Genomic DNA, 18,023 nt, shown 5'->3' with positions numbered 1-18,023 from the left:
TATCGCGTCTATCTTTAGCCTTCTGAAGTCTCTTTGGAAATCTTTTAGACGTCTCATATCCCATAATAAGATCAATAACATGTTGATCATCCTCACTAGTCCACTCAGGAGCATCAGGGTCACCAGGGTCATCACCAAAATCATGATCTACATAACCATCATCCCAATCAGGATCCTGAGGATTCTGAACAACACGTGGCCGTGGCTTTGGCCGAACAGGTTTAATCTGTTGTCTATAGACCGGTGGTTTACGAACTGGCTTAGATGCTTGTAATTGTTTAAATTGTGCCTGGAAATTCTTGGTAAGTTCCTCGGCTTGTGCCTTGAGCAATTCATGTAATCGTTCTTGAGTAATAACGTCTGTCGACCTTTGTATTACAGCACCTTCGTGTGGAGTCACGGGATGAGTATAGCCAGCCAATTCCTCTTTTTTAGCCTTTTCAATACCCTGGCGCCTTTGTAATCCATAGAACATTTCACCCTTTCGTCGCTCAAGATCACTCAATCTATCGATTAATATATTAAGAGGCGCCGCTCCGATTCTGGAAGCTTCAATAACGTTTTCCGGCAAAAGTCCTCTATAGAACTGGTCAGTAACCATAATTCGATTATATCCTACAATATCCCCAGCCCTCTCAACTCGCTTATAGTAAGATCGAACAGGTTCACCTTGTTCCTGGTAAAGATTACTAAATCGTATCTGAAGTCTTTCTTCCACGACGGTTGGAAAATTCGTACGCATATGCATAAATGCTTGATCCAGGAGAATCCCCTGTAAGACTATTGGTTGATTCTGGACAGCAGCATTAAATGGACCTCCATGATTTCCCAACCCATTAACGGGTTGATGAGTAGGACGTCCGCCCGCACGCCTCCACTGCTCTTTAACTTTAAAATTCGATCTAATGATATCAGCGCGTGATGGGAAAAATGCCTCTCCAACGGTTCTCGCCGCATTACCTGCAACCCTTGAATATACATCAGCATCAGACCTGGGTAAGTAAGTACTAACATGTAATCCATTAGCAACCTCAGGAACAGCTAAAGCTCTGAACGCTCGGCGAGTAGCACCGGCTCCACCATTTGCAGTAGCCACTAACCGAATATTCGAGAGTTCCCAATTTTTTCCAGTAAGTTCTGCATCAAACCACCTCGCCGCTTCATCTCTCATACAGCTACGAAGAACCCCATCGCTCGCACCCGACCAGGAGGCGCACCGGCATCGTCCAATGGATCAATACCAACGGTATTAATATACCCTAAAAAGTTATCAATAAAAAGATTAAGATCTTCATCTTCCCGACCATGAAATATGGGGGCAGCTATACCAACAGCAGCCATATCGTATTTTGTGGATGGTTGAGAGGAGGTGGAGGAAGGTTCAATTGTCTAATCTGCAACCATTGTACTTGGATACGCAGAGCGGCTATTTGTTGGAAAAGTCGATTCCTAAGACGTCCCAATGTCCGAATTCCAAAAAGAACCCGATTATTGGCATATACAAGCCGATTTCGTGCCACATCACGCTCGCCTATAGCTCTATTACGTTCACCTATAGTTCTATTACGTTCTCCTCTCATAAGATTATATTGCTGCTGAAGACGACGATTAGTCGTCCGCATACCACCAAACTCACGTTCCAATTCAGCCAAATTAGCTTCTAAACTAGTAATAGTATCTTGTACGTTATTTAGCTCATCTTGTGTAAGACCTAACAAACCCGTTTGAACCTCGAGTTCATCTTGTAATTCATCACGTTCTTTTCGAGATCGATCACGTTCTGCTTTTAATATATCGCGTTCTTCGTATGTTTCTCTACAGCGATGAATTAATAAATTAAGAGCATGTTTAAGACGATGGTTTGCATTTTGTACATCTCGATTAACAACCATGCGATCACTGACAGTTAAAAAATCTGTTAGATCCTTAATTACCGCAACTAATGGTATATTATTCATATCACGCAAATCCCTAGGAGGCGGTCCAGTAGGCTCTGAAGGAGTATAAATTGCAATTGGTGTCGACATCATATTTAAACTAAATTAGAATAAAATTCAAATGGATCTTTATGTATACAATTTGGACGAGTACACAACCGACTCGAGACAGGGTAATGAGTTTGCCCCATCATGGCCTTTCCGTCTTGCCGTAGCAGGAAGTTCTGACTCGGGTAAGACAACTATGATTATTAATTTGTTAATGGGAGACAAGAAGGCAAAGGAGGATGGCGAAAGGTACATATTATGTGATGCGGTAATTCTAGTTGGCAGATACCTCGATGAACCGAAGTGGGCAGTCGTACGTGATTTTTTCAAAGAAGAAGAAATTCCGTTTACCGCAGTATCCCATAGTGAGATTCAAATGTTAAGGACTTCAACTCCACCCAGGCTACTGTGGTAATCTTCGAGGATTTGATGGATGCGCCTAAAAAAACCCAGGATCTCATCACTGGATTTTTTACACACGGGCGTCACAAAAATATCTCGTGTATCTATGTGGCCCAAAGATTCTTTACCATTCCCAAGGCTATTCGTGAAAATGTGAATTATATTTCCCTACATGGAGGTCACGGAAGTTTGACCGATACTAAGAGGATCATCCGCCAGTATACAGAAGAATCGGAGTCACTAGCTCCAGTAATCGATGACCTTACTCTACAACGCGAATTTATAGTATTTGATCTTAGAAGATCCAAGAGCGATCCGTTATCTATTCGGGTTAGATGGGATATTAGTCTCAGTTCGATCACCGATCAATCTCAGTTCGATCCTAGTTCGATCTCAGTTCAATCCCCGTTCGATCCGAGTTTGAACCCAGTTCGATCAAAGTTCAATCCAAGTTTGAACCCAGTTCGATCAAAGTTTAGTTCCTATGGCCAGAAAGCCGTAGCTGAAGCAAAAAAGTCCTCCCAGCTAATCGAGTTTGCTCGGGAATATCCATCGCCTAAAGAGAGAAAACACCTTCTCGTATCTGGTGTTATAGCTAAGAACGCAGATACCTGGATTAAGTACGTCTTTCAGGAAGCCTACGGACTATCTGGTAAGACCTTGGGATCAGACTTCCAAAACTTCTTAGCGAAAGTACGGGATAGGACCACGAAGACTGAAATTCCAAAACCTGAGACCGTAAAGGAGTTATTCTCCCGATATGAAGTCCTGAAGTCTAGTCACCCTTTGGATAATAAAAAATTAATAGAAGGCATCGGGATCCTTTTACAGATCTTTTCTAAGGGTCATATGGACCGTCGAGCATTACGAGTAGGGATCAATAGTATTTTGTAAGAATCTGGCTGCTTTAGCAACCCATCTCGCGAAGTTCTTCCGCAGAAGCCCTAAGAATCATGGCACTTTTTTTACGTCCTTCGAAGTCAATCCGTAGCATCCTAGCTTTTAATCCAATAGCTCCTAAGGCTCGAGAAGCAAAGTTCTTAGTCATCGGATTTCTTACATGATTTACATAGTTCTCATAGAATGTAGTAAAGGGTTCGTCAATACCATCCGGGTATGTATTCCGTAAGAACTGATATAAGGCAATTTCCCCACTGTCACATCCAATGGCTATAAGCTGTTCAAGAAGCCACTTCCTAGTATCCTCGTATGAATCTCCGTCCATAATTTTCATATCTAGTCTTTGTGTGAATAATTGCGTAAAATCCGCATTACTTGCCCGACGGATAATCTGGACCAACTTATCCCTGGCAAGTCCCAAGGCTTGTAAAGGTTCACTCTCGTCACCAATCTTCTTTATAATCTGTCTATACAACACGCTGGATAATCCTCTATATGCCGCTTTTGCAGAGAATACTCCACAGTTCTGACACTGGTTTATTATGATTGATGTTGACATGGCTATCTTTCTTTGATTATTCGCTCACTTAGTATCCTTCACAATCTTTTTTATATATTGTTATCTTTAAATACCTGTCATTTGTATAAAAAAAAATAACTGGCATTAAGGGATCAACCGTTGGAAAGACCGGAAGACCGGAGGACCGGAGGACTGACCATTAGGAAGCGCAGTTCTTGCACAACTTGTCCGTTAAGTCACTTGGGCTTACAGGCATGAGACATTCCCTACACAACTCAATATTAAGCTCTGCAAGTCTCAGGGTATGGTCCTCCAAAGTTCGTGGACGACCGGAAGGACCAGAGGAAGGTGTCCCATTAGTCGTATCTTGCTGTAAGATAAAATCATCATATTCATCTTGGTCAGCCTGAATAGCGGCCCTGATTTGTTGTATATCATTGAAAGTTAACCGCTGGCCATCAAGATTTTCCTCATTATAGCGTGTTTCATTGATGATTTCCTCTATAAGCTCCTCCTCTTCAGAATGAACAAGGTAGTAGTCCTCAACTACCTCGTAGTCACTCTCAACCAGTCTATGATACGTTCTAGTACCGTGTTGAATATAGCGTCCTGTATCTGTATTTAAATATACAGGTTGTTCCTGGGGTGGAGGCGGTACGGTTTGTCTACGGACAAGCCTTCCATCGATATAATCATGGGATTCCATAACTATTCGATTAAAGGTATCTCCACCAACACGGATTGGACGTCCGGTTATAGGATTAGTTATATAAGGGTATGACATGTCTTTTTTCTGTACGTGTCTACATACCTAATTGTTATCTTCAATTTACAATAACCAAGTGACATCGTCATCAGTCCTTGTCAAGGCAAACATGGCATAGTAGCCTTTATCTTTATTAAATTTATTTAACGAACTTACAAAAATAAAATAAAATTTTCAAAGTACAAAAGAGAAAAATAAAATTAACTAAAAATAAAACTATATAGTCTCCAAAACAGTAATAAAGCTATAAAATTAATTCGAAAAGGAAAAAATCGCATAACACTAAAACTATCCTGATCCCCCGCCTAGATATGTTCCAACCTAAGAAGAAGCAACTATGCAAACAAACCAACGAACAATGCGCCCATTATTAAAATCGACACACCACCCTGCAAAAGCTGTTAGTAAGTTGCACCGTTAGACGACCCATAAAACCCGAATAGTGATTAAACCAAGGCAAACCATATTTCATCGAGTTCTTTAAATAATCAACGTCGGAGTCACGTGCGGCGTCGGAAAGGGTCGGAGGAGGTAAAGTTGAGAAAGGTAAGTACGTAGACTTTTGCAAATTTGAAGGCCGAGAAAGTTTGAGTTTATGAGTAATATTCATCGCATCTTCCCATTTAGATTTATCATAGGAGCGCGGTAGCCAAATTCGTTTTCTAATCTTTTGGATAAAGTGATTGTGGATAGCAGAGATAACCTTCATCGCAGAGTTACGTGGAATAGAAAGTTCTTCCAAAAATTCGACAAATGATTTCGGAAGGCAGCCACGGACAAGGCTATATGAAGTCCAATTTGAAGAAGAAAAGGACCAACAAGGAAGAGATTTAAATTTGTTAATAATTAAAGAGGGATCTTTCTTAACGAGATCACCAGCTTCTTGAAGTTTGTTGATAAAATGATGTTGGTAGGAGAGGAGAATTTGTTCCATAGCGATTCGTCTACATTTGCACATAAACAAGTGCATGAAATCTTCCTTGGAGTCGAGGCACGAACGACACAATAAGATGTCAATATACAAGTCCGGGCGAATTCTTTTAAGATGTTCCAAGGTAGGCAAATCTTCCAAAAAGAGTTTGAATTTGAAGGTGCGATGGAAGGAAGCATGAGCACGAGTAAATGAAGCATCATGCTGAGGTTCAGAATTTAGCGAGAACCAGGTAAGATCCCAATCAATCACGAAATCTGAGATAGAGGATAAAGCAATGGTAAAGTTAAAACGCGATAAACGCGTTAATCTATGCATCCACAGCATTTGCGAATATTGCTTAAATAGGCGTCGTGGGTTGGATTCGCATAAAATATCATCATATTTTAATAAGAAATCGTGAGGAGATACTTGATCCAGATCAGAAAGAAGAATTGCTGAAGAAGAAGTATGCGCAGAGTTGGCCAGAGAGTCCGCGTAGTCATTATAGAAATTACCAGAGTGACCTTTCACTTTAATAGCCGTGACAGATAAAGATTTGGAGGAAATGAGACGTTCAATAATAGCCCAGAGTTCAAAATTGGTGGTCTTGTAATAAAGCCTACTATTGGAATAAGAAAAGGAAGCACATAGACGAAGACCATCTATGGCAGATTGAGAGTCAGTATGAATAGTGACCGTTGAAGACGGAGGAGTGACTGTAAGAGCAGCATGTATAGCGGCGATTTCAGCTCTTGTAGAAGAAGGCCAATTGTGAAAAATTCCATGAGCGTGAGCAGCGATAGATTGGAAAAAACCAGCGCCATCAAGGACTTGGACCCAAGACCAACCCATAGAAACATCAGGAGTGCCAAGGTTAATTAAAGAACCATCAGTATAAAAACAATAATGATTATCAGGAGGAGTCGCTAACGGTGAGGCAGCAAAAGCAAAGGAGGCAGCCGAACCCAAGGAGGGGGAAGGAGAAGGAGAAGGGAGAGTAACCACATCTTCTTGTGAAAAATTAGGCAGAATGTCCAAACGATCATAATAGGATCTTACAATCTCGTCCAGGTCCGCCCAAGTAAAAGGAGAAGTAATAGTGGTGGTGTCATGTCTAATACGCTCCTGCGTTGTTGGGAGAAGTAAAGATCTAAGAGGAGAAAGTTTTGGGATGATACATAGAGGAGTAACATCTGTTGGGTTGCTTTTAGTATGGGTAACCGGTACATGTTTAGAACAACCAGGACAAGGAGTAAGCGTGATAACATCATTAGGTCGAATCACACAATCAGAGGTCCAATGGACAATCTTGCAGGAATATTGTTGTTTGCTAAGTTGTTTTCCAAAAAGAGGAGAGCCATCTTCGTCTAAAGTCACGATCCATTTCATGGATTTTCTAGAGGAACCAAAGGCTGGAGCCAAAACAATGTTTGAAGGGATAGCTTCAGAAGAAAATTGATCCAAGAGCAGAGAATTGGAATTTGGAACAGTGACGCATTGGTGGATGTCATTGAACCATTTATGCGGGAGGACTCGATGGCCTTTTCTACTTGATAGATTGGATAAGTAAACATTCCAAGTGATCATATGGGTTCCTTGAGGCGTGATGAATTGAGATAGGTAATAGAGTTGCAAACTTCTTAGACGTCAGAAGTAAGATATAAAAATTGTTGGAGTCATCACTTCAAATAAAGGCGTGTGACCATCAGGTACGGTGAGGTCAGACGAGGTTGAAAATCGAGAACGTGACAACTTGAAAGGAGTAGTGGTCAGGAGAGCAATAGTGCAAGCGATATAATCCTGTTTAAAGGTGAAAAGTTTAGACCATAAAGTCCAATCTTTAACTAACAATGGAGAAATGGGAATCAAAAAAGAAAATTGAATTAAACGTAATCTATATAAAAATAAATTTTTCATAAAAAGAGAAGAAGAATTAGCTAATAAAAACAAATTAGTTAAATGTGTTTGTGATTGGTGAAAAAATAAATTAATCAATCCCAAGCCTTGAGATAAAAACAAAATAGAATCTGGGAGTACACGTGAAAAATTGGCCTTATGTTTAACCAAGGAACGGATACTGCTGGTTGTCAAAGCACATTCAGATTCAGAGAGGTGTGTGACTTGCATGCGATATTCCAATTTCGGAATAAGGACAGTGTTGTGTAAATAAACTACTTGTTTAGCAGATAATTTGGCAGGACGAACTGTAGCAGCGAAAGAGTTACATTCTCGAGCAACTTGCTTTCTGACGAAATCGCGAGATCCAGCGACATTGAACCAGACGCCCAGGAAGCGGAAAGAACTATTCATGGAAATAGGCACAATAGAAATGGAAGGAACTTTGTTCAGTCCAGATAATTGCAAGTCAAACACGACTGGAGAAGGCGAAGGAGCTGAAGTGGGAGGCAACGAATTAGTAATTAAAACATATTTGTTGTGATTAGCGGAAGTATTATTGATCTGATAAAATTCTTCCGTAATAGAAAGCATCGATTCCATTCCAGATTTAGATGACGAGATTAAAGTGGAATCATCCATAAAGACCAAGTTGTTGATGCGTAATCCATCTGGACTAGGCTCAGCCAAGGGATTAGATAAAGAAGGAGCATGAAGTATATAAGGATCCATCATTTCATTCTTAAGAACAGTTAATAAAGGGTCTATATATATAACCCAGAGTAAAGGAGAGATAACTTCGCCTTGATCTATACCAATACGAACACGGTAAGAAGGTGTAGTTCCATGAGCAGTAAAAACGCGATTAGAGCGTTTCATAAAAAGGGATAAAATAAACTTGGTAGCAGAAGCAGGAAGTTTAATGCGTTCTAAAGCAAAACGCAACATCTTGAGATCAACTGAGTCGAAAGCCTTCGATATATCTTGTGAAAGGATCCAAAGCGGCGATTTGTTGACATGAGCATCATGGATAATAGATTCCAGGACGACAATAGGGTCGCGACAAGAACCACCAGGGAGACCGGCGAAGTTACCTCCTTTGAGAACTTCATTCGAAGCCAAAGTGGAAGCGAGACGATTATAAAAAAGTTTGACCAAAGATTTCCTAATAACTTCGAGTAAAGTAATAGGTCTTGTATTCTTGAGTTGACATTTCCATTCGTGAGGTTTAGGGATAGGAAAAACCATAGCTTGACGCCATAAATCAGGAATGTCTGCAGTATGGAAACATGATTGGACCAGGATTAAAACCAGAGCAGAAGCATTTGAACCCAGATGCTTAAGCATTTCATAAGTAATCATAGAAGGACCAGGAGCTTTGTCGTTAGGCATAGAAGAAACCGTAGACAACCATTCTTCAAGAGTAGGAGGATCCAACAAAGAATCATAAATAGAAGAATTCACATCATCCATAGGGCGATAAGCAGAAGACCATTTTTCAGGAAGAGCTGAAATGTTATCAGGAGGAGATGATTTAATAGGTACGGAATTCTGGAAGTGGTTGATAACAGCGTCATCAATATCATGCAGGTCCGTTAAAAGTTTAGGATGTGTAGGGTGGTCAATAAAGACACGATCCAATGTGATACGACGACGAGTCCTTAAGAGAGCTGAATTAATGAATGAGAAAATATCAGATTCAAAATTGTTGTCCCTATCATCCAATTTGGCACGAATAGAAGAATCTTGAAAATCTTTTTCTTTGAGAAGAAGGAGGCCATAAAGGGCACTGGAAATAATCTTTAAAGATTCTAATAAAGAATTAAAACCGTCTTGCCTACATGTGGTTAAAGAAGTAGGTAAAATAGGGGGGGAAGGAATAACCTTCTTATAAAGATGAAGAATTTTTTGAAGTCGAATGAAATGAATGGACCAAACATGTTCATATCTATTAAAATATGTGGAAGGATATTTGCGCAATAAGCGTATCGAATGCAAAAGACGGCTGAGGAAACGATAATGTTGAGTTAAAGCTTCCAAGTCTTTAGGCACCGTAGATGTGTGTTGATTACTGACCGTGACAGATGGAAGAGAAGCATTAGCAGCTTTCACGATACGAGAATGTAAGTATTCACATTGTTGATTGATGTGCCATGTTGAAAAAGTAGAAGGAAGAACGTCGCAAAATGAGTCAGTGTGAGTGGAAAAGGATTCCCATTGTTGAATAGTAACTGAATCAAATTTGAAAATGCGGCGAGTTCGACGTTGAAGTTGTTTAGCACGAGCAACCTTGATAGACGCAACTAAGAGTGAATCATCAAAATACGTGATAACAGGATTGTGATCAGAAGAGCAGGTATCATGGGCGTCGAATATGTAGGAAGTGAGAGCAAAGCTTTTTAGCATCGGGCAGGACCAAACATAGTCTATGCGAGTAATCTGGTCATCACGGTGGAAGGTGCCTAGGGAATTAGAAGCATTAACAGGAATGGTTTCTTCATAACCATGAGATAAAAGATGATGCAACAAACGATAAGACCGTTGAGAAGCAACAGAAGGGCGGTTAAAATAAATAGGGTAATAAGTATCTAAGTGCATATTAAAATCGCCACAAATGGCGTGATAAAAATTTTGTTGTTTAGTTTGCACTAATAATTGTAAAAGGAGATCAATAGTTTCAGATCGTAATTTAGAATCGGAAATAGGAGGGATATATATAACAAAAATACGCAATTTAATGTTGCCTTTAAAATAAAGGTCAACAGATAAAATACGTGAGGAATGCGAAACAAAATCTTGTACATGAGAAGCAAGAGATTTTTCAATAAAAAGGGAGACGCCACCAGTAGATTTGACTTGTTTAGTTTTATCTAAGTCAGAGGAAAAGACTGTATAATTAGGAAGGCGTTTAGATAAAAAATGAATTTGTTTGGGGGATAGATGGGTATCTACGATACCACCAAAGGAAATATGCTTGAGGTTGAAAAAGTTTGAAATTTGTTCAATTTTAACTTGACTATTATGGCGAAGACCATTAACATTAAAGGATGAAATATTAAAAGAATTAGGGATAGGAAAAACATTTAAGGTAGTAAATAAAGATTCATGTGCTGAAAAATTATAAATATCTACAGAGTTGGGGGGGTTTCGAACAAATGTATCATAATCAAAATTGTCAGTCATTAGAACACAATGATAATTATAAACGAGGAGGAGAGTTGAGAAATCAGTTATTGCGAAGGAGCTGAAGCTCGATCGGAGGGAGAACCACCAAGAGAAGCGATAAAACCTTGAATGGAACCAGTGAGCGATTGCAAAGTATCTTTAATCGCTTTTTGATCTTGAATAACCGAGTTCAATTCGTCTTGTGGGGAAGGGTTAGAGACGGATGCAGGAGCTGAGTGCGGAATATTATTGGGTGTAGATTTGGGGGAAGAGGAATTCTTTGCACCAGAAGATAAGGGAGCATTAGGATGTGGGATTAAGGTACCAGTAGATTCAGGAGGGTCTTCTTCCATCCAATCAGGTTCGGAATTGACAACAGGAGCGGGGGGAGGATTGATGCCTAAGTGGGCTTCAATAGCGGATAGCTGTTGATTGTTAAGTTCAAGATTTGAAATGCGGGATTCCACACGAGCAACATCTTGTTGAAGATTCGTTAAAACATTAAGAATCTTAAGGGCAGCCTCAAGAGCATTAGGAGAATTCGGATCCGGGAGTGGAGCACGAGCATTGGACGAAAAAGAAACAGATCTATCTTTGCCTTTACGGTTGTTGGAAGGTGTACGTCCATGAGCAGTTGAGGAGGAGTTAGCTGAGCCAGAGGAGGAGGAGGGCTTAGCATTAATATTGGAATTATTATTATTAGATCTATTGGAGTTGGAATTAGAACGTTGAGCTGAAGCAGAACGATCCCGAGATTTAGACCGAGATCGAGAACGAGAATTATTGCGCGGCGTTCTTTGTTGGGCGGGCCTTTGGCCAATATTGAAACGTTCTTTAAGAGCAGCCACAGGGTCACGTGTACGTGAACGACCACGGCGTTGGTTAAGCAGACAGGAGGTAGGAGCACAACCGAGTTTACCACATCGGTGGCAAAGAGCTTTAGAATCGTTGGATGTACCCCATCGAAGAGTACGACCTTGGAAACCAATAGTTTGCTCCATAGCGGCATCCATTGTTTCTTGCGAGTTGAAGGTAACATAAGCCCAAGGTTTGGGTTTGTAAGAATTGAGGGAAAGGGGAATGTTAATAGCTTTTGCTCCATGTTCTTTGACCAAGGGAGCGAGATGGATATCTTTAGTATTAGCAGGAAGTCCAGAGAGAACAGCCACGAACGCTCTACGAGCAGCTTTTTGTTCTAAAGAATAATGGCAAGGGGTAACACGTAAGCAGGTGGAAAAGCAGTAAACGGCCCATTGAGTTGTGAAACGGGAGATGGCATCAGCATGATCATAGACAATGCGAGCTTGTTGCATCTTAGCACCTTTCCTTGAGTAAAGATGGAGGGCAAGGAGATTGCCGAATTTCTTGAAGTAGGATTGGAGTTGCGGTTTAGTAATGAAGAACAGTATATCCGTGACTTGAATTGCACGGAGGTCTTCATCGGACCGGAGCTGTTTAGGATCGTACAGGTGGAATTGTAGGTCCGGAAAATCGGAGTGTGTGCTTTCAACACACAAGTCACGAGCCTCCGCAGTATGAAAATGTATGATGAGACGCTTAGCGTCCCCTGAACCAGTCATACGAGCCCGACCGGTATACGATTCATACGTTTCTAAAAATAAATTGTTAACGGCATCTATAATTGCCTTATTAGTTTTAAGTTTCTCTAGAGTTTGGGGAGCGGAGTTGGGCGCAGCCGCAGCCAGGAAATCTTGACGATTAATGGTAATGGTAGGGGAGGGATCGACAGCCTGATCGGGCGATGTACCATCATTCACGTCCATATTAGGGGACGCGTTAGGGGATGAGTTATTTTCTTTGTTTCGAGGTGCATGAATAGACGCGTTAGCTCCAGAGGACGCGTCTTGGCCAGGCGCAGTAGGCGCAGCAGAATTATTCGGGGTAGAAGCTTGAGTATTTTCTTGGGCAGTACTGCGGGAATTATTTTGTTGAGGAATAGCGGTCGAAGTTGAACCAACTAAACCACCGTCAGCCGGCGCGTCGGCAACGAAATCTTCATAGTCTTCATCCATGGAGTCCTTTGTAAGTATACGGGAACGTTTTTGGGAATTATTATCACTATCAGAACCAGAGTTGTCAGAGAGTTGTTTTTTATTATTTTTCTTTTCTTGACGAGCAGCCTTATTACTATTAGGATTATAACTGCCGCCACCTCTTCTAGCAAGGTTTCTAGACATGTTAGAAGGTATGAGTTGGGTAAAATATAAGAGTTGTTAGTACGAAGATATAAAATTTTCTTTCCGAAAATTTTTGGTCAATAGATCGGCGGTAAAAGATCTATATCAGTCATCAGTCCTTGTCAAAAAATGCGAGGATGCCTGATGATGAGGTTACATGGTCATCAGTCCTTGTCGCAAAACACGAGGATACCTGATGAATAAGTTATTGGATTATTGGCCTAAAAAGCATTCATGGAAAACTATGGATTATATTACAGAAAATGTGAACGGAGTTCATGTCACGTGATACCCTGAACAAATGTGTAGAGTGTCACGTGATTTCATGCGGTACGTAGATCATTTCCTTTTTGGGCGATACCCGTTCCACAAAAATCGATTTGGTAAGAATGCGTTTGGAACCTTGTGTAACATAAATTTCCTTTTTCGGTAATTCGGGATTACGCGGTAATGCCGGCCGGATCTAAAAAATATGACTCTGCAGGGTAATTCCTACGAAAGTCAAGTACAAAATGCTTACTTTTGTTGAGTCCATTCATACCACTCCCAGTCCCCAAGGATCGCCTCCCCATCTATGTTCACTTAATGCATGCTCTATGGTTTCCCTCTCTTGAGGCCCACGACCATCCCATTCCTAAGCATTTTCTCCATAATATAAAGCTGATCCTCGGTGAGGCGGTCTATCCATCTTTTATAGAAGTCGTTTACATCTTCAAATGTTATCCAGTCAACATTCCCTTTTTCGAATGGCTTTCCAAGAGCTCGGACATACCCGATCGTAGTGGCATAATTTTTCCACCTCTTATATGCCTCTTGACGAACTTCCTGCCACCACACTCTATCTACCTTACTCACTGCAATAAGGTCAGTATCCGGGATCTTTGCGACAATGCGTTCGACTATTTCTACTGGTAATTGGTCCAATATGATGTTATGTTACTTATACTATAGCTATCTTCAATTACTGTATGCCTATTACACATGGATAAAAAATATAGATTAAATTCATACAGAATCGTAGGACCACAGGAGCCGCTTATGCAAGAAGTTCTGTTAAGGTTTTCTCAGCCTCGTTTTTAGTAATAGCTCGCTTTGGGGGACCAGTTGATGAGTCCTTAGTCGCATTATAATACAATTCGAAGAGGGCCTCAAGCTTATCTAGGAGAGCTTGTTTATTCTTGTATGATTCGCGGATTTTTGCTATCTTAGCAGTATATGCCGCATTATCTGGGAAGAGTTTTCTGGCCACGAACTTTACATATGATACAGGAGAATTTGCCGTCTGGATTCGCTTGATATACTTCACGTGGTCCTGGACGAGGTAACTGGTTTTGCTAAACCCAGATACTAATGCGACTACTATAGTATCTTTTAATGCGCGGATAATCTTAGGGACAGTTTCGTCAGAGATAACACTAGGCTGAATGCGCGATGCCTCGTAAATAACCTCCTCACTAGTGCTGTCAGTGCTGTTAACAATGCTTGTGAATTCGGTATATGTTGACATGATTCTTTGTACTTTGTAAAAAATATAAATCTTCAGTTACCTGTTCATTCGAATGAGAAAAAATAAATATGAACCTCGGGGTTTACACTTGGGATACTGCGAGGCAGTAGAAGTGTCGCTCGGCCTTTTGTATCAATGGAGAGCCTGGTCTATATAACCAGGGGATAGCGACTTTCTGGATAATCCTAGCCGCTTTATTGTTCCTTCTTTCTATATATCTCCTAAAGGCTTTCTGGATCATTTCAGCATGATGAGTATAATAGTCGAAATTAAAATGCTTTGGGCAACTATATAAATGTAGTCGTACCGCTTGATCCATGGAAGCATCGGCTCCCCATCCGCGATCAATAAAAGATTTACAGTAGGTACAGTACCACCTATTTGGTAGTCGTGATACTATTCTCCTAATGTGCACAATATAAGCATATACAGCTTGACGAGACCTTGGATAAGGTAGCCGCCTATGAAAACCTATTCTACTACAAGTCTCATAATATTGCACAGCATTCTGAATGCGCTTAGCCCACGCGTGGAAACTTTCGTCGTCTTGTCTACCTAATCCGTCGGTGTTTTGCATTTGGGTATCTCGTAAGATTACATATCCCATAGGTTTATTCAATTATGCCATCACGATATGTCAGTAAAAAATAAACCTACCAGTTCTTAGCAATCATGTCCAGATAACCTTGTTCGCATTTTTCACATGGCAGTATCCCGCGGTTTCAAACTTGAAAGTCTTTAGAGTCGTATCTGCATTCTCTGAACAAGTGAAAAGCGCGGGGCTATCTGGCTGCTCTTCTAAAATAAATCCATCCATATGGATACGTCGTACTTTATCCTTGTATGGTTGAATTGCCTCAGATGTGATTTTGCGACCACGTGCTAATAAGAATGGGGCGATCCTGGGATACTCACCTTTGAAGGGATTACCCGGGTTTGTGAACTGGAATCGCCACTGGTCAGATCCTACTGGTATGATAGAGTCGAGTGTATGGCCCTCTGGAAATGTAAACGGGTCTGTTTGATCTGCGGTGAGTGTCTTGTAATTACGCTTCCTCTGGCATAATGCTCCCCATAATGTGTTGAGGACTCGCTTTGCCACGCGGCCAGCTACGCCACCCTGGTTTTTAATTTTGAAGAGGAAGTGTACATACTCACCGAATATTACAGTTCCAGGGATTCTCGCTTCTCTATCATATATCAATGCATTTGGCTTCCCATCCTGTATTAACTGTATATTGAGACCAAGTTTTTTTGCTCGTTGTAAGTCGATGAATGTATAGATTCCCCTTTTATTCTGTCGGAAGAGAATATTATTCCCACTTACCTTGGCACGGAATAATCCATACAAGGCATAACCCCTGTGGTCAACAAAGTCATTAAGTGTCTGGAATTTACCCCGTCTGATTGGAAAGTTTGCATTCGATTGTTGAATACTCGGGTATAAACTTGTTGCATCGTACTGTCTTCCATAGCCCTTCCACTCGTTATCTGCCCAGATTAATCCTCCCATCATTGCATCACTTAACCACTCTGCTTCTATCGGGTCAAGAGGATCATTGGCTGGAATCCCTACACTTAATCGTTCGAATAACCAGAGAGCCGTTCTTTTGTAAGACCAGTTATGGTATGATAAGTCGATTCCTAAACCGAACTTCTTTGTCTCCTGTAGAAAGGAATTCCGCTCCTCGTGGATTTTCTGATATGCTTCTTCGAGAGTTTCATATACCCCAGTCTTACGGTTTTTCTCGACGGGGATGAAAGAACTCTTGGAATTCTTAGTTTTTTGAAACTGCCCAATTGTGCAAGACTTAACCGTTTTGCCGTTGTATATTGTGACTACATTATTGGTCCCATCTTCATGGTATACAATGGGTAAATTACGCTTTTTATCTAATTTACTGGAGTGGAGTCTTCCGGGATTTAACGTGAGGGAGTAATGGCCTTCTGACAGGATGAGAGTCGCACATCTATCGGACTTACTCTTAGAGATTCGGGTAATGTCCCCCACAATATTAATTGCGAGACTTCCTGCGAGTTGTTCAACCTTGTCCATGCATGAAACTGGGATGGAAGCATCACGATTGAGACCTAATGCCTTTTTGATATACTCGGGCTTTTCGATTGACTTTGGCATTTTAGAGAATGTGCCGTAGATATATTTCAGGCATTCATACAGGCAATCATTTAGCTCCCCGTTGCAACCCCCTGCAACTGGTGGGGCATCTCTCACATAAATTATGAATCGTTCAAAATAATCAGGGTCTGCGTCATCCGGTAGTTGTGCTTCGTCGTAGTGGTCCAAGAGTGAGAAGAGGCTGGCTGGTTGGTTTCCTGATGTCCATCCACCGGGTTTCCAGTTTTCATAGGGAAGTAGAATCTGGAACTTTCTATCTGGAAATCGTGCCTGGAGAGTCTGACCGAGTCTGGTGATAGCTCCTCTAGAAAAGCGGGCACCGGAATACTGAAGTTCCTTGATGTCAGGTCGTGTTGGTAAAGTGCGGGCGATTCTTGAGTATTGCATTTTTATGTATATGATATGTCTTCAACTATAAATAATATCTTTCTATATATATACGAAAAAAAGAAATAATCTCAAATAGCGCTTACAATATGTCGTTGATAGCGCCTTCAGTATCCTCTTCGTCCCAGTCATCGATGATTCCATTGGCAGCTTCCCATTCACGTTCCATATCAGTTTTTGGACGTTCCTCGGAGATCTCTCGCGCTTTACCCTTATCTGCCCTCATAGTTTCATACCCAGAGGGGGTGGGAATAATCTTGGCATTACGATTATCCTTGTATATTCTTATTAAATCTGCGAGTTCTTTACGGCTAGGTGTTTTAGGTAAGTATCCATTATATTCGATCCAGTCCTTGAAGCGGTCTACTACTTCCTTAAGGTAATACTGGTACTCGTCCTCAATACGCGTTGTGGGACATTCCTCTATTTCAAACGCGAGTGTTTCCCAGTCATAGTCATCTGACGCGTCTTGGTACTTGGCCCATAATTCCTTACTTGTATTGTAGAGATCATCGAAGGCCTGGTCCTTTGAATTTTTAACCCACGGTTTGCGATCCCATCGGTGTCTTTCATGCCAAGCCCAATGCGCTCGAGTGCCTTCCTTTGGTTCAGGATCCCGGTCAACTTCTGGTTCTGTGTCGGGTTCTGGGATAAATTGCTCTTCAGGAGCCGGTTCTGGGTCAGGCTTAGTGACAGATACAGAAGATTCTGCGGGAGACTCGGGTTGTTGTTCAGAAGTTGGGTTCACGGTTGTAGAATCCGAGTCTGATAACAAGTCGTCTAAGACGTCGTAGTCATCATCTGATTCAGGGTGGGTTCTTCTTGGTCAGGTTCCTCGTCAGATAGATAACAGTCTGAGAAGTTATCTATAGGTTCATCGGTGTCTGACTCATTAGTATCTTCATCGGGATCCGGTTGTTCTTCCCTTAACTCTTGTTGACGTTCTTTTAAGTGGTCAGGCTTGGGTGGAAGCGGTGGAGGAGTCTTGCGAATTACAGGTGCGGGTTTTTCCTCAGCGGGTTCGGGTTTTTTCTCAGCGAGTTTCTTTTGTACGTCTTGTGGATTATTAGCAGGAATGCTATATATATTTGCCAAGAACTTCTCTAAGGCTTTGGGATCAGATGCGGGTTTCTTAGAAGTCTCTACATCTATTCCTTCTATGTCTATCTCGTCTATTTCATGAATCCAGTTTTTTCCGAGGAATTTCTTGTAAAGGTCCTCCCTGGATATACTATAGACACGGGTCG

The 18,023-nt window shown here is 41.3% G+C and overlaps 4 protein-coding genes across 4 annotated transcripts; all 4 read right to left on the bottom strand.

Moving 5' to 3' along the window:
• Nucleotides 1-10,612: 10,612 nt before the first annotated feature.
• On the bottom strand, nucleotides 10,613-12,745 carry OCT59_007652 (uncharacterized protein; the record flags this gene model as incomplete). The annotated part of the gene is made up of 1 exon (XM_066150167.1): nucleotides 10,613-12,745. The coding sequence occupies one exon, from the start codon at nucleotides 12,743-12,745 to the stop codon at nucleotides 10,613-10,615; it is 2,133 nt and encodes a 710-aa protein (XP_065998833.1).
• Nucleotides 12,746-13,781: 1,036 nt separating this feature from the next.
• OCT59_007651 (uncharacterized protein) lies at nucleotides 13,782-14,252 on the bottom strand (the record flags this gene model as incomplete). The annotated part of the gene is made up of 1 exon (XM_066150159.1): nucleotides 13,782-14,252. One exon carries the CDS (start codon nucleotides 14,250-14,252, stop codon nucleotides 13,782-13,784), a length of 471 nt encoding a protein of 156 aa, XP_065998832.1.
• An 82-nt stretch (nucleotides 14,253-14,334) lies between these two features.
• On the bottom strand, nucleotides 14,335-14,829 carry OCT59_007650 (uncharacterized protein; the record flags this gene model as incomplete). The annotated part of the gene is made up of 1 exon (XM_066150155.1): nucleotides 14,335-14,829. The coding sequence occupies one exon, from the start codon at nucleotides 14,827-14,829 to the stop codon at nucleotides 14,335-14,337; it is 495 nt and encodes a 164-aa protein (XP_065998831.1).
• Nucleotides 14,830-14,922: 93 nt separating this feature from the next.
• OCT59_007649 (uncharacterized protein) lies at nucleotides 14,923-16,776 on the bottom strand (the record flags this gene model as incomplete). Its single annotated transcript, XM_066150153.1, has 1 exon — nucleotides 14,923-16,776. One exon carries the CDS (start codon nucleotides 16,774-16,776, stop codon nucleotides 14,923-14,925), a length of 1,854 nt encoding a protein of 617 aa, XP_065998830.1.
• Nucleotides 16,777-18,023: the final 1,247 nt, after the last annotated feature.

The sequence above is a fragment of the Rhizophagus irregularis genome, chromosome 15 (genome assembly GCF_026210795.1).
Source record: "Rhizophagus irregularis chromosome 15, complete sequence".
NCBI lineage: Eukaryota > Fungi > Glomeromycota > Glomeromycetes > Glomerales > Glomeraceae > Rhizophagus > Rhizophagus irregularis.
Note: the sequence above shows the minus strand (reverse complement) of the source record. Positions and strands in the feature narration are given on the sequence as shown.